This window comes from Nelumbo lutea, chromosome 3, assembly GCF_056320005.1.
Source record: "Nelumbo lutea isolate HS-2025 chromosome 3, American lotus-T2T, whole genome shotgun sequence".
Lineage (NCBI taxonomy): Eukaryota > Viridiplantae > Streptophyta > Magnoliopsida > Proteales > Nelumbonaceae > Nelumbo > Nelumbo lutea.
The window spans coordinates 34,379,677-34,400,783 of NC_142686.1; the positions used below are offsets into that span (position 1 = coordinate 34,379,677).

At 37.2% G+C, this 21,107-nt stretch overlaps 1 protein-coding gene across 9 annotated transcripts in view; it reads left to right on the forward strand.

Annotated features, from left to right (window-relative positions):
• Positions 1-19,682, forward strand: part of PEX6 (peroxin 6) — a 66,905-nt gene extending 47,223 nt beyond the window's left edge. For 2 of the 9 annotated variants that reach the window (XR_016109728.1, XR_016109726.1), the window contains exons 9-17: positions 6,927-7,013; positions 7,286-7,408; positions 7,484-7,594; positions 7,682-7,720; positions 7,838-7,959; positions 8,056-8,200; positions 15,757-15,837; positions 18,904-19,155; positions 19,332-19,682. Coding sequence is in view for 4 of the 9 variants with exons in the window: in XM_088977105.1 (XP_088833231.1) it covers positions 6,927-7,013; positions 7,286-7,408; positions 7,484-7,594; positions 7,682-7,720; positions 7,838-7,959; positions 8,056-8,200; positions 15,757-15,837; positions 18,904-18,993 (798 nt within the window). In the remaining 5 variants the exon portion in view is untranslated. Of the gene's footprint in view, positions 1-6,926; positions 7,014-7,285; positions 7,409-7,483; positions 7,595-7,681; positions 7,721-7,837; positions 7,960-8,055; positions 8,201-14,417; positions 14,521-15,756; positions 15,838-18,903 lie in introns of all 9 variants that reach the window. The other 7 variants (XR_016109727.1, XR_016109725.1, XM_088977107.1 and 4 more) reach the window with 4 other exon arrangements.
• The last annotated feature ends 1,425 nt before the right edge of the window (positions 19,683-21,107 follow it).

Genomic DNA, 21,107 nt, shown 5'->3' on the forward strand with positions numbered 1-21,107 from the left:
AAATTAGACACTTAGAGACTCGTGTTAGTTTAGAATCCTCACAGCCGTTGGATAGAATTAGGGAGATTTATCCTGCCAAGGTTGACACTGATATGCCGCCAAGTTGGTTGGAATGGCTTGTCTCAGCTGCCAGGGTGAGACCTGAGGTACATGCAGTGTGGGTTTTCTTGAAACCCTGAATCGAACCAAAATTCTAGTATTGCCCTGGACCATGGAGATAGATGGGCAAAACTAGAATGTTACATTTGACCCCTAGTCTCGATTATGGTACTGCACTAGGTGTTGGATCGGGCTGTCTTTGATATGCCAATCAAGAAGATCCTTTACCGGGTCAAAACCTGGGTATGTTGGGGCTGTCCGAGAATTCACCTGAGTGGGTGATCAGTGACAGGATCAGCCCCTTTGTCGGGCAAAGTGAATGATCGGGCAATGCACTATCTCTGATAGAAACCTAAACTGTCGGCAATTGATTTCAAACGTTGAAATTTGTTTTTTGCAAAATATATTTATATATATATATATATATATATATATATATATATATATATATATATATATATATATATACACATATATATTATGGTTTTAAAATGTTTGCAAAATGTTTTAATTCCCGGGATCCATGTGATTAGAGAGTGTAGCACTGTACCTTGTAGCTGAGGGAGAGGTCCTCTCTTGTCAGGCAGTGTTTGATCATAATGGGCTGAGAGGTTAAGTGTAAGGCCATTGAGGGTAATACCTGATGGACTAATCTTGCATCTACTCACAGTCCTTGGGTTTTCACAAGATGGCTCGACCCATTTAGTGTAAATGTTGGGCCCACTAAGAGCCCATGGTGATGGACTCAGGGGTTCATTGTGATTTACAGTGAATTCGGCCAGGCCTTGTAACAAAGGCTAGGCTGAACCCATGTGGCTGATGTGTAGATCAATGCTAGGGTCCCACGCCACACAAAGAGAACCAAACTAGGCAGCACTTAAAGGGTTAAGTAAACAACATGACTTAATGGGCCTAAAGCCCATTTCAAATTGGGCTTAAATGGTTTAATTAAATTCGGCCAATTTTAGAGTTATAATCTGACTGGGATTAGCAGTTGGATAAAATAGGTCTTATCAACTTGAGAGTCCAAATCTAATTACAAGATTTAGATTAGGCAACCTCATTCCTAATCAGATTAGGAAGTTGATCCTGAATGGATTATAAATAGGGGGCGAATTCCATGAAGAGAACACACTCCTCTCTGCAATCTCTTCTCTCCTTCAATTCTTGGCGCCATCCCAGTTCGATCTCCACTTGCTGGAGCGATCAAGAAGTGTTCTTGATATTGTTTCTTGGGTGAAGAAACAATTAGAAGTCATGCTCACATCACCCTACTCGATTCTTGGTGAAGAATTCCAGGTACTTGTTGAAGAACCATTTCTGTTGATCCTGCCTCAACATTCGTTGTGTCATCTTTAGTGGAGGCGGATTTGGTATCATCTTTGGGCGTGAACACCTATGTTGGGAATTCCTTTTAATTCCGTATCAGGTATTTCCCTCTCCCTTCCTTTGGTTTCAGATCTGGTCCGGTTTTGTTTCAAGAATAATCATTGAAAATGCAGTTTTCTAAAATAGGGAATGCAATTCCCAGATGGGAGAGAGAGAATTTTTGAAATTTCGCCCAACCTTCCTGCAGGGTTTGGCCATCCATATGATGAATCTCTCATACCTTTAGTGGTATCAGAGCCAGATTTACATTCTTGAACCATCAGATCTGATCTGAACTTGCGCAAATAGGCAGAATCGGTTCTACTCGATTTGCACAGATTAGGTTTTTTTTGAGAATTCGGTTCTCAGTTATGGGCGATTGATCTGAAATTAAATTTTTTATTTTCTGCAATATATTTAGAACTGTTCTATTTATATTTCTTGAAATCTGGGCTGTTTGTACGGTGGAGATCGAATTCCTTTAGGCCCTGTGAATTTGTGCATCTGCTATTTTATTCCATTCATTATGGGTCTGTACATAATTATTATTTTTTTTTATTTTCTAGACGGAATGTATAGGAATTTGATTATGATGTAATTAACAAAGAAATTAGATTTATTCTTTTTTTTCAACGGAAGAAATTGCTGGAAGCGCGAAGGAGAAATTTTTGCAGATTTGGGTTCGACAATCTGCGATTTGCAGTTTTGGAAACTGCAAACTAACTTTTTAGTTAGTTCGCACACCATGGATGTGTGATGTGCTACGTACATGGGCTATTAGCACTTGGCCCATGTTAATTTGATAGTGGCTCTTTCGCACACTATGGCTGAATGCACATCATTGCCATGGTGTCCATAAGATCATTCATGGTGGGCCCCAATCAGATTGATGTATTTATTGTCATTTATTGTAAATGAATAAAGTGCATAATTGATTCATATTATTATGGTATGTTTCTGTGTAATACCCTTAATCTAGACACTTATGAGACTTGTGTTAGTTTAGAATCCTCACAGCCATTGGATAGATCTGGGAGATTTATCCTACCAAGGTTGACACTGATGTGCCGCCAAGTTGGTTGGGGTGGCTTGTCTCAGCTGCCAGGGTGAGACCTGAGGTACATGCAGTGTGTGTTTTCTTGAAACCCTGTACTGGACCAAAATTCCAGTATTGCCCTAGACTTTGGAGATAGATGGGAAAAATTGGAATGTTACACCTGACCCCTAGACTCGACTATGGTACTGCACTAGGTGTCAGATTAGGCTCTCTTTGATATGCCAATCAGTGAGATCCTTTACTGGGTCAAAACCTGGGTATGTTGTGGTAGTCCGGGAATTCACCTGAGTGGGTGATCATAGTGACAAGATCAACCCCTTTGTCGGACAAAGTGAATGATCGGGGAATGCACTCTCTTTGATAGAAACCTAAATTGTCGGCAATTGATTTCAAACGTTGAAATTTGTTTTCTGCAAAATATATTTATATATTATGGTTTCAAAATGTTTGCAAAAGGTTTTAATTTCCGGGATCCATGTGATTAGAGAGTGCAACACTATACCTTGTAGCCGAGGGAGAGATCCTCTCTTGTCAGGCAGTGTTTGATCATTATGAGCTGAGAGGTTAAGTGTAAGGCCATTGAGGGTAATACCTGATAGGCTAATCTTGCATCTACCCATAGTCCTTGGGTTTTCACAAGATGGCTCGACCCAAGGACCATTTAGTGTAAATGTTGGGCCCACTAAGAGTCCATGGTGATAGACTCAGGGGTTCACTGTGATCTACAATGAATTCGGCCAGGTCTTGTAACAAATGCTAGGTTGAACCCATGTGGCTGATGTGTAGATCAATGCTAGGGTCCCACGCCACACAAAGAGAACCAAACTAACCAACACTTAAAGGGTTAAGTAAGCAACATGACTTAATGGGCCTAAAGCCCATTTCGAACTGGGCTTAAATGGTTTCATTAAATTGGGCCAATTTTGGAGTTATAATCTGACTGGGATCAGCAATTGGATAAGATAGGTCTTATCAACTTGAGTCCAGATCTAATTACAAGATTTAGATTAGGAAACCTCATTCCTAATCAGATTAGGAAGTTGATCCTGAATGGATTATAAATAGGGGGCAAATTCCATGAAGAGAACACACTTCTCTCTACAGTCTCTTCTCTCCTTAAATTCTTGGCGCCATCCCAGTTCGATCTCCACCTGTTGGAGATATCAAGAAGTGTTCTTGATATTGTTTCTTGGTGAAGAAACAATTAAAAGTCATGCTCACATCACCCTACTCGATTCTTGGTGAAGAATCCCGGGTTCTTGCTGAATAATTGTTTTTGCTAATCCTGCCTCAACATTCGTTGTGTCATCTTCAGTGGAGGCGGATTTGGTATCATCTTTGGGCGTGAACACCTATGTTGGGAATTCCTTTTAATTCCGTATCAGGTATTTCCCTCTCCCTTCCTTTGGTTTCAGATCTGGTTCGGTTTTCTTTCAAGAATAATCATTGAAAATGCAGTTTTCTAAAATAGGGAATGCAATTCCCAAATGGGAGAGAGAGAAATTTTTGAAAATTTGCCCAACCTTCCTATAGGGTTTGGCCATCCATATGATGGATCTCTCATCCCTTCAAGTAGGAGTAAGGAGGAAGGGGGTTGGTTCTGGGGAACTTAGTTCAAAAGAATGAAGCTTTACTAGGGAAGTGGCTATGGAGATGGTTGTTGGAGAGAGAAAGGTTGTGGCATGAGGTGGTGGCTAATATTCATGGCTGTTTGGAAAATGGTTAGGATGCTAGGGTATCTCGTTGAGTGACCTTAATGACACCTTGGAAGGCAATGCATGGTATCCTCACTAATTTTTTTTAGTTTGTTAGGTATGATGTTTGCTCTAGAAATTCAGTTCTTTCTGGGAAGATATTTGGGTGGGCAACCTACCTCTCAAAGACATGTTTCCTTCTCTTTACTCCATCTCTCTTTATAAAAATGAAGTGGTCTCAAAATTCCTCCCTTCTCTAGTTTCTCCATTGTCTTTAAATTGGGACCAAGGTTCAAAATATCAATGTTTAGAAAAATGGACCGATCAAACCAGTTGAACTGTGACCCAGGGTCCTAACCACTTTGGTCACACCCCCAATAAGTAGACTTGCTCAAAACCCGCTAAAAACCATATGTCTGGCTGGTTTAACTGGAAAACCAATGAGTCGGTCCCGGTTTCATGAAACCACCTAGGTCCATACAGAAGTGAAATTTTAAAATGTTGTTAACAAGATTTGAACCCAAGACCTCTTATTTTCATAGATTACTTAATTACCACTAATTCACCTCTTAACTTATACTAAATAATGACTATTTATTTTATATATATTGCATTATTATGCACGTATTTTAAAGAAAATGTAAGTTAAAAGGCTTGAACCCTAATCATTTTTTTTAATTTAGTAGTTTACCATCCATCCACCATATTTAAGCACATTAAAAATTGTAAAATACATTATATATAGTATTTATTTGACCCATAGTATACATATGCATATGCCACGTCATCACGGTTCGACTGGGTCGAACCTCTGAACCATGAACCTCTCCCTTCTCTAGTTCTATGCTCGGTTCGGTTCTCTGAACATTGCAAAATATCGAAACTCCTTTGTGTATTAGAAGAGTTGTATTGGTACTTAGATACATGCAGAAAAATATTTTTTTTAGTTTTTTTTTCAAATTTTTGTTTTTGGGGAGTTAAATATTGGTATTTTTTATTATAAAAGAGTGGGATCCCGAAACACCTGTAAACAGGCGTATTGGGACCGAAAAGATATGATACGGTATGCCCCATATCGTGTGTATCGTATTGAAAATTTGAACCTTGATTGGGATTTTGGTTTCCATAAGGGGTTGAGGGATGATTGGCTTGTCTATGTTTCTGATCTTTTACTTTCCCTTGGTTCTCTGTGTTTGGATCCTATTAAGCTAGATAGAAGGATTTGGTCTTTGGTTCCAAAAGGCTCCTTTTCTTGTGCCTCTTTTTTCAGATCCCTTTGTTCTAGCTCAGCTCCTTGGGTTTTCCCAGTCAAATAAGTCTGGACGAGGCATGTTCCCCCTAAAATTGTTGTGTGTTTGCTGGGAAGTGTACTATGGGATGATTAATACTTTGGATAACCTGCAAAAGAAAAGATGTGCTTATCCTCTAATTAGTGTATTTTTTTGCAAAACCTAGAGTGAGAATTGCTACCACTTACTGATTTCTTGTTCCTTCGTTGTAGCTATTTGAAATTGGATATTTGATTTGTTTGGGCGCAGATGGAACCATCCAGCTGAAATAAAGATGTTTGATCCATCTACTTTTATGTGGCCTACAAGAAGAGGGAAAGTCATGTGGAATGCATTAGAGCTGCTCTTTTGTTGACTATATGGGAGGAAAGGAATTCCAGAATTTTCCAAGAAAAAGCCTCTTAGAAGTTGAGGAGTGTATCTTGACAAGGGCAATACATTGGCTGAAAACTTTAAATTCCTTTAACCTTTCTCCTTTGATGATCTTTGGAGGAGTTGGTCAGTTGTGGCTAATTCTTCATCGAAGAAAAACAACATTAAAATAGATAGGTCTCCTCCTCCGGAAAGTGTTGTGAAATTGAACTTTGATGGATGTAGTCAGGGTAATGAAGGAACTTCAGGTATAGGAGGGGTTTTGAGAAATGAGGGCAGCAATATCATTTCTTTCTTTTCAGGACCAGTGGGAATAGGAGATTCGACTAGGGCCGAGTTACTAGCTGCCATACAAGGAATCCAGATTGCTAACCTACTTGGGGTAGAGAACCTATTAATTGAAGGAGATCCTAAGGTGGTTGTGGGGTGGCTTTGGGATCTGGATTCTGTTATTTGGTGTTAAAAGGATCTTCTAAAAAAAGTTACTTGGCTTACAGGGGATATGGTAGTTAGATTTCAATGGGTAAGCAAATTGGCAAATGTAAGGGCAGACTATTTTGCTAAATAAGGGACTAATCAGGAACAGTTATTTTGGGCTGCTTTGTAATTGCTTAAGCTTTGAAAAGCTGTTATTTTAAAGGTAGGTCGCATCTTGCAACCTCTCCTTCATTTAATAAAATATTCGTTCAATTATCAAAAAAAAAAAAACTGGTTTTGCTGCTCTACGAGTCCATGACCAAACTGCTCCCACTTCTCTTGCAAGACAAAAAACCTTTCTTGAAGTGTATCTGTGCTGCCAAGTTCCTTTTGAGTTGTTCCTCAACCAGCTGATTACCACTTTAAAATTTCCTTCAATCTCTACATAATGCAAATTAAATCTCTACTCCTGCCCCTTTTCTGTATATGACAAGGTGCAGAATCCCTTCTTGTTTGGCATTGTACTGCATTAAGAGGCATGACCCCCAGGTGAACATGATAATTCTAAACAAATATGTGTTCCTATTTACTGCCATTAGCATTTTCTATGTTTGTTGGTGATGTTTGCAGTTACCACTCCTACACAAGGGTTTATTTTCATCTGGATTGCGTAAGCGTTCGGGTGTGCTTCTCTATGGTCCTCCTGGTACAGGAAAGGTAAGTTCCATTTAGATACTTTTTCTTACTAATAGGAAACTGCTGCAAGCTATTTTTCATTAAGGGACTTACTGGGCACATACCATGTATGATAAAGAGGGCACAACGTGCTTTAAAAGACAAAAACACCCATTTTTTGACTTTTATCATTATCAATAGTTTCTTTGTGACGTGCGCTGTTCATAAAAGATGAAATGTACCCAAATTACTCTCCATCTTTTATCTTTTTTATTTATAACTTACATTCTTTGTCAATTCACTGGATTTTTCAGACCTTATTGGCAAAGGCTGTTGCAACAGAGTGCTCCTTGAATTTCCTTAGTGTAAAGGGCCCTGAGTTGATCAATATGTACATAGGAGAATCAGAAAAAAATGTTCGAGACATTTTTCAAAAGGTATATATCATAGCTTTTTGGGACACAGTTCTCTTCCAGTCACCTTTTTGTGATAGTGACTTCCATCCTTCACAGGCAAGATCAGCACGTCCCTGTGTTGTTTTCTTTGATGAACTAGATTCTCTTGCTCCAGCTCGGGGAGCCTCTGGAGATTCAGGGGGTGTAATGGACAGAGTGGTTTCTCAGGTAACAAAGCTTTTGTAGTGATACTCTTAATACAGATTTCTTCCTTCTTTCCTCATGAAAGGGTTGATTGTTTGTCCTTTGTTTTAGATGCTGGCAGAGATTGATGGCCTAAATGACTCCACACAGGTTTTTCTATATTGCTCAATCTGATATATTCCTCTGTTACTTGAACATCCTTCACTATTTGGTTTCCTTATTTTACTTCTCATATGCCATTTGCATCCTTGTCTTCTGGATTTGCAGGATTTGTTTATTATAGGTGCAAGCAACAGACCCGATCTCATAGACCCAGCACTTCTACGGCCTGGTCGATTTGACAAGCTACTATATGTTGGAGTAAATGCTGATACATCTTACCGGGAGCGGTTTGTTTCTAATTTCATTTGCACTCTGTTACAATATTCATCATTCTTTCTACCTTTTATTCTTCTGCCTGAATCAACTGCTTTCGGATTTTGTAGAGTCCTGGCTGCACTAACACGAAAATTTAAGCTCCATGAAGATGTATCTCTGCATTCTATTGCAAAAAAATGCCCACCCAATTTTACTGGTGCAGATATGTATGCATTGTGTGCTGATGCTTGGTTTCATGCTGCGAAGCGTAAGGTGAGCTTTGGAAGCTGCTGTATTTCTATTAATTGATTAATAAGATTATTAAGAGACTCCATAACCTGGCAATTGGGTTGGGTGGGTCGGGTTCGGGTTGGGTCAAGACACTTCAGGTTGATTTTAGGTTGGGTTAGCAAATGCTAAACCCTAACTTGGGTCAGTTCGGGTCAGTCCTAGAAATAACTGGAATTTAAAAAAATGAAGAAAAAATACATGAAAAATGCCAAAATTAAATAAATTAACCTTAAAATTCCAAACGTAAAATAAAAACACTTGAAAGTTCAAAAATTCAAAGAGTAAATGATAAATAGTAAAGATTAAAGAATGAAAACTTCAAACAATACATAAATAGTCCCAATTATACCTGATAATTGGGTTAGCGGGTTGACCCATGACCCAACCCAGTTTTTTTTTTTTTTGGGGGGGGGGGGGTTGGCTCAGGTCAGGGTCAACTTTTTGCCAGGTCTATGTACAGCCATATTGGTCTATGGGTTGGTTTATCATGTAGGGAAAAATTTTGTTACTAACTTCTTTGCTTTCTTTCTACAAGCAAGTTGTCTAGTTGAGTTTGATCCCATGGTTAAATTGAGAGGTGTTTCTATTCCATGTTAGTATTTTTTATTTATGTTTTCACAGTTTCCTAGGCCCAGTGCCTAGTTAGCCAACACTTGTTTAGAGTTTGGGAGTGGTAGGTGTTAGGCTTGTGTAAGTTAGGTTCTGTCCTAGTGCTTTGTCTACCAGTATTTGTTGAGGTGTACTCCTATATGGAGTGAAGACAGTCCTCACCTTTGGCATTTTCTTTTACACGAAGTAGCCACTCTCAGGCTTGAACCCAAACCCATTTTCTCATGCTTGCCAACCTGAGATTTTACCTTTACACCAAGGCCCAAGCAATTGTCAAAGGAAGTTTGAATAAGAAGGAAAACAGATTTGAAATGGGTGTGCCAGACTCTGACCATGACCCAGAAATAGCTTATATATATTAATGAATTAAATGAATGAAAAAGGACAATTATGCCCTTCTTGTACAAATACAAGTATAGAGCTGTACAGTCATGATACAATATATACAAATGTATAGTACTACAATGCTCCTAAGCACTATAAATTGGAAAAAAAAAACAATATAAATTGATAACCAACCCTTTGAATCTCTACACTCCCCTTAAATTGATGCCGAGAAGTAATCATCAGTTTGCCAATGAGAAAATTATGTCTGGCTTGTGTCCTAGCTTTATAGTAAGAGGTCTTCCAGCTAGAGTGTAGAAGAAATATGAGGAAGAGTGATGTGACCAGAAAGAAATTTATCTTGAATAGAATGGCGATTGGCCTCTAAGTGCTTAGTGCATGCTCATGGAAGGCTGTATTGGTATCAATCTTTATAGCACTCATATTATCAACAAAGAGAGGAACTAGAGATAAGTGATCTATTCCCAAATGGAGAGGAAATATGTGAATCAACCTTGAGGATCATGCCCAATTCATTTTTATTTAAACTAATGATTCAAATTTCAATAATGCCTATGATTACATATATTTGTCAATTACATAAATACCCTTACTGTTGTCTTAAAACTTCCTCTCAAGTTGCACATAGATATCATACATGCCCGGCTTACATGGATCATGTTCAAGTTTGCCTTTTGGAACACCTTTTTCCAAGTAACCAGCCAATTTGGTTAGGTGGGATATAGTGAGCTGAAGCAAGAAAGAAGGGGGTTTAGGATTAGGGAATGTAGTTAGCAAGATTGAAGCTCTACAAGGCAAATGGCTTTGGAGGTGGCCTTTGGAGAGAGAGAGAGAGAGAGAGAGAGAGAGATTATGGCATGTGGTGGTGGCTAGTATCCATGGCTGCTCCGGAACTGGTTGGGATGCTGGGGTATCTTGATGGGCTTTGCTCACAACACCATGGAAGGCAATTTTTGACACACTCCCTAAATTCCTGAAGTTTGTAAGGTATGATGTCTGCTCTAGAAACTCTGTTCTCTTTTGGGAGGACGTTTGGGTGGGTAATCAACCTCTAAAAGATTGCTTTCCTTCTCTCTATTCTATTTCCCTTTTTAAAAAGAAGCCTATTTCAAGGTTCCTTTCCCCTCCGGTTATTCCTTTGACTTTAAATTGGGATTTTGGTTTTTGTAGAGATTTAAGGGATGAAGAATCAGCTTGTGTCTCTGATCTTCTACTTCTTCTAGACTGTGTGTTTGGATCCTCTCAAACCTGATAAAAGAATCTGGACTCTAACCTCGAATGGTTCCTTCACTTGTGCTTCTTTCTTCAAATCCCTTTTCTCTTCTTCCTCCTCTGGGGTTTTCCCTGTCAAAGAGTTTTGGTCAAGGCCTATACCTCCTCAAGTTGCTATCTTTTGTTGGGAACTTGGGAAGCTTATTGTGGTAAGATCAATATCTCACTATAAGCATATTGCGCGAATGTGCATGCATTTAATAAAATATATACATAAAAATGCATAGCTAAGCACAAGTAACAAGATGGGTTAGTGGTAATAGGCTAATTTAGTTAATTAACATGTTAGAAGTTCAAATCTCACTATTGACATTTTAAGTTTCCAAGCATTTACTGACTTGGCCAGGTCGTTGAAACTGGTTGGATCATCAAAACCCAGTTGTTTTTCAACAGTTATGCCGGGTTTTGACTGGTTTTATCGGTTTTCCAAAAATTTGAAACTCGAGGTTCTAAAAAATCGGAATAACTTTTCGGTTCCTGGGTCTAATGGTTTGATCATCTGGTCCGGTCTGGGCTTTAAAACATTGTTTTTAGCCATAATAACTCTGATACTCTGTGAGCTATTGTTGTATATTCAACCTTGTGCTAGAATACAGATTGCTTCTTACTTCTCCATGAAACAAGGTTACCTCCTAGGCTCCTACAAAGGTACAATAGCCAAATGTGGGTCTTCCATTATTGATAGGTCCTACTCAATCAAACATTGGTGTAGAATTTTAGTGAGAATGGGCCTTAGTTTCTTTATATCTTTAAAGTTATGCTTTAAGTTTATGTTCCTTTAGTTATGGGCCTCTTTTATTTTGTTCCATTATTTCTTTAGTGCTGGCTGCCCCATTAAGGGCATCCAGGGAATTGTACTCAGTTTAGAATTAAGAGAATAAAAGACATCTTGGGGGGCTAGAGAGAAAGGATCGAACTCTTCTCTTCTCTTCTTCTTCCACAAGCCTCTGCCGAAACCTTTCTTTCTTCTTCCTTTTCTTTTCTTTTTCTATATTTTCTGAATTATTGCAACTTGCAAGTGTGTTTCAGAACTTGGTACCAGAGTAGGTTCTCACCTTCAACATCTTTCTCCTTTCTTAGCCCATACACAGTGTGTATGGAAAATTGATTGGCTGATCAATCAGTAACTTATGTAGCCCGGTTAGGAGGGTTTTTGGAGTGTTTTTGTGGAAAATTTCATCCTTAGTTAAAGCCCAACGCAGGTTCTTGGAGATTTTTCCCAAAAACCCTAGATAGCTGGAGAAATCTTGTTACAGGTCCTAGAGACACTTTTGAAGCTAGCGCTTTTATGCTGTAATGGAGGGAATGAGAGATGTGAGGGAAGGAGATGGAGGTGCAATTGGGAAATAGGGGGAGAGTAGTCAAGGAGCTGTGATGTTTGGGGTCGTAGGGGCAGAGGAAATAAGAGAAGAGGAAGAGGTGAGAAGGGATAGAGGGAGGGAAGGGGAAAATGATTTAGAGGAAAAGAAGGAAGGGGAGAGGGGAGCAGGGAATGAGGGAGGGGGAAGTGAGGAAGGAGGAAACAAGAATGGGGGTGGAATAAGAACGTATAAAAGGAAAAAATACAGAACTTTTCCTTTAGAAGAAAATGGAGAAAGGGGACGGAATATGACACAGGGGAGGAAAGTGAGGATGATGTGTTGATAGATGAGATGCAGACATTGAAAAAGTTGTAAATAAGGAAGTGGAAGTTAGCAGAATTTTGGGTTTATTTTTCCTAGGGAGGGAGGAGTTTGCGAAGGAAGCCTTCAGGTCTGTGGAGGAAAGGAATGGGGAGAACAAATTTAAAAATGATACAGTGGTGGTTGGAAAATCAAGTAACTTAACAAACCAAGGATTGGAAAAGTTTGATGGAGGTGGTGAGAATTCCATAAAGGAAAAGGAAGAGTTTTTAGAGGGGGAGATTGGTCCGGATAGGGGTAAAAGTTCTGAGGGGAAGTTGGAAGCAGGCGGTGGAGGATTAAATACAGTAAGAAGATTCAAAACTCAGAAGATTAAAAGAAGTCAACAACAGATACCAGTTTCAAAGGCTTTCACAAGAATAAAAGGAGGTTTCTTTGGCCTTGGACCTAACAAGAAAGTAAGGAAAAACAAAAGCGCAGCCAGAAGAAATTGGGAAGATTGTAATAAAAGAACTTAGTTCGGAATCCACTGTGGGTCTGGTTTGTAGCTTTGGGGTCTCGGGTGGGGGTTCTGTTTTGTTTTGGGTGCTATTTGGTTTTTGTTTTCGGGTTTCTTTTGCTATTTCATGTCGGTGTTTTTTGCTGTTTTGGGGCTTGGTTGTCAAGGTTATTTGATTTTTGGGGGTTTGGCATACAAAGGTGTTAAGCTTTAGTCGGTTGTCCTTTGGGTGTTTTCATTTCATTCGGGTGGTTCCTTATCACCTTTCCTTGTACCCTGTTTTTTCCTGTTTTAATAAATTTTTTATTTATCTTCTAAAAAAATATTTCATGTTGTATCCTGTAACAGTTCTTATTTAATCTTTAATAAAATACTTTTCATTTCTCATAAAAAAAATATCTTCTAGGCCTTTCCTTTCAACAAAGAAGTCAAAATGGAATTTCCACATTCCATATTTGGCTCCATTTAGCTTAACAGGGATAACTTCGATCTTATCAAAGGCCACTTGTAATCAACAGGTCTGTTATATGAATAAAATCTGATTTCTCAAAGAAAGAAAGTATGGTATCCCAAAAAGTAATTTCAACAAACACCTTTTAATCAGAATACAATAATCCCTTGAAAATATTTGTGGAACTAGGTATAAAGATGGATATCAAAATCCCAAGCCCTATTTTGAAACCAGATTTGTGCTGCTGATATAACTAGCAATCAAATAAGAGAAATTTTGCACACCGTTCATAAAAGGAAACTACAAGTTTCCGCACCCAAGAGAAGGATCAAAACCCTCTCAAATTTCATCAGAATCAGAATCAGAATCAGCCGAGTAGAACATGTAAAAGAGGTCTGGGCAATCCACAATTTAGAGTTTCATCAAGATCTGACACTTCCAAAGAGAGATCAAGGAAGAAAATACCACACCAGTCCAGATTTCACAGACTTCAAAAAATTGGAAGATTAGGATTGATCAAAACAGCTCTAAGAGCAGAACCAAAGACAGCCAAAAACAACCCTTAAACACTTCAGGATTATACCTTGACTTGACCACAAGCAATCAAACAGAAAGGAAGCACAATCAGGGTGGCTGGATCATGACCTAATCTGATACCATGACAATGGGTCCACTCGTACTATTGGTCTTAGGGTTTAAACAGAGGAGAGGGAAACAGAATAAAGGGCTGTCTAGAATGAATTGGCCCCCACCCCAAAGAGCCAAATATATATTAAAGAATACAAGATATGTACAATTACATAAATGCCCTTACAGGGTGGAAAGAGAAAAGAATAAGAAATAAGCACGATAAAATACAACAGGGACTATAGTAACACAATATACTCTTAACTCCTATAGTCTCTACAGTGTGTTGGTGTATAAGAATAGACATGAAGCTAATCCCAAATTAGAGAACATATAGAAAAGGAACCTACCTTCCCTCACAAAGTGGTTATTGGAGATCTATTATTTGAAATCCAGGTACTAAGTATTTTCTCCTGCCAAATTGGGAGATTCCCCATTGAAAACGAGGTACTAACTATACTGATAAAAAAACCAGGTACTAAGTATTATCTCCTACCAAATTCATGGAATTCTTGTGCTCTCAATTGGGTGATTTTTTTTCCTTCTAGCCACTGGAATCCCATAATTGAGATTCTCTTTATCTTTTTTCAGAACATGAGATATGATCCCCAATAAAGGGTTTCTATAAATCTTTGGTTTTGAGAAAACTTGTGCTTTGGGGTGCTCCTCTTGTAACTGTACATCTTTAAGAATCTTAAGCTTTCTATCTTATTGTTAAAGAGAAACTTGTTACTTTGTTAACACATGAGGACCTTTTGCCCCTTTGGGATTTAGGAAGAGGTGCTCTTGTCTCCTGCAGAAGGCAAAGATGGAGTGTCAGTTGTCTGGAGAAATGGTGTTTACACCAGCTGCTCTATCTTCAGGGTCCTGTGCAACAGTAAGCATCCTCAAGTCACCTTCTGCTCTTCCCTGCTAAAACTAACCTGGAAATCCATTTGCTTGGGAAGTGCCCCACAAGAAGGTGATTCATGTAATATTCCCCAAAGGAGATGGAATCTGCTTTGGAATATTGCTCGTTTATTTTAATTTTTTTGACAGAAAACGCTTAATGCTTTAAAGTTTCTAAAATATCATTTTTGCTCATGAAAAACTTTATTGGGATGAAGGTTTATTGAATTATCCCCAAAAAGGTGATTCACGTTATGTAAGTGGGTTCTTTGTTCACTTCATTGAAGGAATAACAAGGCCAAGTTCTGCTTGAACTTAACCTCCCTTACTGGCAAAAACACCATATTCAAGCAATCTGAATTCTGAAGAGAGAACAATGGTGTTCACTGTGCACATTCATAACAAGAGCATAGTCATAGATTCATAATTTCAATATCTCCGTTACATTATAATTAACAGAAGGACAAGTTTCAAAATATCGCAATGTATTGTACCATATCATATGATGTGTACTGGTTTTTCAGTCACTGAAATACCGAATACTAGGATTCACGGGGTTTCTATGCGTTTAAATGAACTCCTCATTTATCAAAAAATGTTAGAACCTCTCCTAATATACCTATCCTATGATAGTATGATTGTGGAACTGAAAAAAAAAAAAAAAAAAAGATATCAATTGTTTTAGACGTTTGATATTGAAAAAATTCAGTTTGAGCATATCAATACTTTGAACCTTGTGGAAATGGTATGTTTGCGTATTTTATTTGAAACGTGAAGGGACATTTTTGAAGAGGCCAAAGTACAGGGGAGGTTTAAGTATCTGTCAGAAAATATGAGGAAAGTTCATGCAATTTTCCCTTTCCTTTAGCCAAGGTATGGTCAAGCTCAAGTTTAGTGCTTGATCCCAAGGAAATACTGGCATTCTAGGATTGGTGAACCCTAAGCTATTGAGATAATGAGATTATCCTTGGCTTCTTTGGTCCTATTGGGTGGTAAGGTTGCTAGGATGAGTTCATCATCCTCTTGCATGATTTAACACAAGTTTAAGACATTTAGTCAGAAATGCTCATGCTCTGATCTCTTGAGTATCTTATTCAAATGGAAAGCACCCAGCTCTTTTTCTCCTTTTTCTTCACATCTAATGCATATTGTTATTATGAATTAATTGACTGCTTAATAGTTCCATATGAACACCATTGATGCTCAGACAATTTCTTTCTTGTAGGTTTCAAGCCCACATCCAGATCATTTGCACAAAGATGACAATGCCAATACAGTTGTTGTTGAATTTTATGATTTTATGAAGGTATGACTGCTTTGTTTTATCGTTTTAACAATTGATTGTATGAGTTCTATGTTTCTGTTGACAGAAACATAGAACTTTGGCTGGATATGTCCTGGATCTTTGGCTGGATATGCAAAAGAGAGAAAATATGAAATCCCTAGGGAATCTGAAATGCGCCTTGTAAAGGTGGTTATATAATTGGCGGGACTAAAATTCTTAAGATCATTTGTTTAAACAGTGGTTCTTTCTGCCAGTCATCCATGAGGGCATTGGAAGGTCAAGTATAGTACCTAAGTAAGACTGTTCTCCATGGAATATGATATTTTCTGCAGTGAGAAGACCATTCCCATCTGGTGTAATATATTCTGGAATCAAAAGGCCATGAAAGATATATATGGACTCAACTCAACTCAATAAAGCTTTACCCAATTATATGGGGCCAGCCACATGAATCATGATGGATATTCCTGCACATGTTACGTGGATGATTGTCAGCTTTGACTTTTCTTTTTTCAAGTTTATTTATTTATTGTTTTAGAGGCTATAGAATCTCAGAATAGAGATTCAAGATAGGAATGTAACAATATGTGGTATGCTTCACTTTAAAGTGAAGTTTTAAAGTTATCAGTATTTAAAGAGACCTAATTGAGAATTTTCATTCTTTTTGTTCAAAATCTAATTCCATAATATAGATAACAAAAGAACTAACAATACCCAAAAAAATTATTGAACACTGTTAGAAATATGATTTATACAGAGTAGAGTGGGTGGCAGGGTATTTATGCCCATCTATTCTAAATTTGTATGTGTGTAATTTATTTCTTTAATGGAAAACTTATATATTTATTACATATATATTTGTTTTAATATGAATCCTATGTTTTTTATTTTAATTTTTTTTTTGTTTCATGTTTGTAACCTTCGTTCTCCTAAATAAAATGATCAATTTACTTAATTTGCATGCTTCCTACTTTATTTATATATATACAACAAACCGAACTTATTAATATTTTATTTATACATTTGTTTTTGATATGATACAATTTGTTTTTTTAATAGCTAAGTTATATATTTACTTGTTATTATATGTATATTCTTTTTAATATGCTACTTTTTAGATTTTACTTTGTATTTTGTTTTACAATTATAACCTTTATAATATTTTTACTTAATTTGCATTTATTCTAGTCTATTGTTCAATATAAACTAATTTATAAATTCTTAAATGAATGTTTTTCATCATATTCAAATTGCTTCTTGGAACTAATTGGTTGTAAGAGAGGACAATAAGAGTTTGAATATTTTTTTGATTTTGTATTGTATTAATAATTTTTATTTTTTATTTTTTCATTCAAAGAAAATCATGACTATCATTTTTATTGTAGATTGGTGGGTCCCATTGCCATGTATCATGGGTGGACATATGAACGGAGATGCTATTATCTCACATTGTAGTGCTAGTGCATTGAGAGACATTATAAGAGATTTTTAAGTCTAACCAAATTAATAATCAAGTTTCCTTGATTTTTGAAGAATATTATATTGTTTTTTTTTTCAATTTCAATGTTGCACAAATGAGGCACATGTCTCACCAATTCGAGGCATGAGGTAATGAATTATATTCCTCATCAAATCTGAGGTGTAATTAGAAGTAGTACGTTAGCATTATTAGGTTGCAGTTTGAGTAATGTTTAGTGGAAGTTTTAGTGATATGCAAGTGCTATTAGTGTGTTGCAGTGATTGCAATGCAGTGCACAGCCTGGATCTGAAGTCTGATTCAGCAGGGTTCTCCTTCAAACTGAAGTCTTAGGTCTGGTGTCTCTGTAGAGTGTAGGCCTATGAATGAGTTGCCGTTTTTGTGTTCTAAGGATAACAATAATGTGTCGGTCGTAATTCAATTAGTTGATTAACATCACTGTAGCTGACCCCATATGGTCGGGTTAAGGCTTGGATGAAATGAGGATGATGTTGGAAAATTGAGCCAGTTTATGTGGTGTCCTAAAACTTCTCATTAGGATGCAGTTGTTGGAGCTTTTCACCATCTAAAAGGTGTACCAGGGCACTTTATTATACAAGAAGAGTGATGCCACAAAACTGAAAAGATATATAGATGCTATTGAAGCTGGTTCATCACTAGATAATCTACTGCTGTATGTTACATATTCCCCAAAGGCAACCTAGTCACTTGGAAGAGCAAAAAGTAGTGTGGATTCTAGGAGTAATGGAGAAGCAAGGTATAAGACCATGGCCCATACTTGATGTGGATAAAGCATTAAGTTCAGGAGATTGGAGCACCAATTACAGCACTCATTAATCTGTTTTATGACAATCAGACAGCTTCTCATATTGTGCCCAACCCTATGTTTCATGAGAGGGTGAAGCATATTGAAGTGGACTTTCATTTCATGAGAGAGAAGGTTATAAAAGGTGAAGTATCCAAACCTTTTGTTAAGTTTAAGGACTAGTTAGCCAATTTGTTTACAAAGAACCTAAGGGTTTGTTTGATTTGCGAGAATAGGGGTCTGGAATTGGAATCAAAATGGCCCATTCTGTTTCCAGCCATTTGGTTGGGCGGATTGGGATTCGATTCCCATTCCTGGCAGAATGGTCATCCCCCATTAGAGGGAATGGCCATTCCAGCCTCCTCCCTTTAGGAGAATCTAATTCCAGCTGGCAAAAAAAAGACAAATGACTTTTAAACCCCCCCCCCCCCCAAAAAAAACTTACTTTCTCTTTACCCAATGCCAACCCTCCATAGGGGCAATCTGGTCATTGCAGATGGTGATGTGATTTTTCCCCCCATTGAACTGTCTCTTCTTCATCTTCTTCTTCTTCTTAGTTGCAAAACAAGTTCTCATTTTCCTACATGAAATGGAGTTTTCTGTTTGAAGGAGAGAAAATATTCTTTTACCAGTAGGGAATGCAAGAAAAATACACCTCTTATGCATTGTTTAAAATTTTCATTGGTGGATATTGATTTCCAGCAGATGTAACCACCTTCCATAATCAAATGGTACTTAAAAATTTTTTAGCTGGTTGTGTCTTGTATCCAATATCTGAAATTTTTGTTTGCCTTGAATTTCACAGGTATTAGCAGAATTATCTCCCTCTCTCTCGGTAGCTGAACTTAGAAAGTATGAACAACTGCGAGATCAATTTGAAGGAGCTAGAAAGTGAATTCTAGTCAATCCATACCAACAGTGCTGGTTCTACAGATGGGAATGGATTTAATCATGTCTAGTCATACAATAACCAGTTATGATTATGCACCTTTCAAGTTACCAGGCAGCTGCACCCTGCGTGAAGAGAACTGGGAACTAATGGACAAGTAAGATTTGGGTATACCTTCTACCATATCTATACAGATAGAATACCCCATTTATACAGAATTGTTAAGGGGGCTACCCCCTTTGATCAATTACCAAGATCTTGTTCCCCAGGCAACAAACATGTCTAAATCATTCCTATCTCCATCCTGTTTAAAATGGTCATTCACTAATTATGTATTCATGTAGAGGCAAACGAGGAAAATGATCAGACTTTTAGCACGTTGTGGGAAGTAGAATCGACTTGCTTTTCACAAGTGCTACGCATTTAAGTGACACACTTGGTGGTGCTAATTTGGTGCTACTGCCTACATTCATGCCAATGCACCATTTCCCATTTTCTTTTCCTTTTGTTGGTATATGAATATGATGGACTGAGGATATTTGTTTTGTCTATGGAGGATTAATAGAATACAATAAAGTCCTCATTTAATTGTAGTTGTAGGGAATTGTACAGAAACTCTTACATTGATGCAAGAACAATTTTGTAGGCAACTTTATAGTCGAAATATGTATTCAAAGAAAATTTGAGCTGATCAACAATGGCACGAATGGAACTTTCCAAAAAAAAAAGAAAACAATGACATGAATGGTAGTTTTTCCTCTTGATACTTGGCAGCCCATCAATAAAATCCACTGACATGTTGGTCCATATTCGGTGAGCTATTGTTAATGCTATAAAGGTTAGCAACAAGTCCAGCGAGTGATAACTGATATGTTCTCACATTTGTCATTGGCAGACATCATATTCAGGAATGAAATCCTTGGCATGTTGCCTCATTCCTTCCAATAAAATACTGTCCATGTTTTGTGATATCCTTCATGCATGGAGGAATGAAACCAAGACAGAAATCCTCAGTTTTCTTGAAAATAGAATCCCCATAGAGAAATAGAGTCCCCATCCTCATATTCAAGGTTCAAAGTATCGATATAATACTTCTCGTATACAGGATATATCGTATCAATTTTCAAGGTCATTGATAGGCTTTTTATTTATGTTACTTTAGTGTATCTAAATAATAGAAGACATTGTATCATATCAACTAACAATTTGTCAGTACAAAATAAGAGAGAGAGAGAGAGAGAGAGAGAGAGAGAGAGTCAAACAACATTAACTAAACTCATTAGAGAACAATGACTAGTAATAGCTGATTAGCCATTATTGGACTTTTTACATGTATGACCAAGGTTCAAAGTTTCGTAAATGCAAATAGTATTGGTAAGGCAATTTTAAGAGACATTAGAATACATATGAATACATTAGAAAATCTGTCAACTTAGGGGTGGTTTAATTGGTACATTAGTTGGTTCGTTCTAGCATAAACATGGATTTGATTCCCACAACCCACCAACTTGGGTGATGTTATGATGTCTTAGATTACTATAATAAGGCATATATACTTGAGAATGACATACTTAAATGGTCTCTAGAAAGAAATACATTACAATCAACCAGGGGTGATAATGGGCTGGGGTTAGCACTTGTGATAAGGGTTATAGCCCAAACCCAGCAAGGCCCAGGTTCCAAGAAACGTAAGCCCATCTAGGCCTATGACTTTTATGTATAAAATATTCAATATACACAATATTTTGTATTATATATCATATAATATTAATACATGATGTAGAATACATAATATTCAATGTATGAAATTTATTTTATACATTATATAAGATAAAATACTATACATAATATGTATTATAAGTTTCATATTATAATACTATATATATATATTATAACATATAAACATATGTAAAAATGATATATAACAAATATGTGTGGGATGAGTGTCAACACAAATTTTCTGTAAAAATCCAATACAAGAAAGATGAAGACAAATTCAAATAAATTGATGTTTCATATAAATTTGAAATAAATGAGATACAAACTCTTTGTATTTGAAACTCTTACAAAAGATATAAAACCTTTGATTCTCTCTTGATAGTGATTTTTGCAACTTGAAG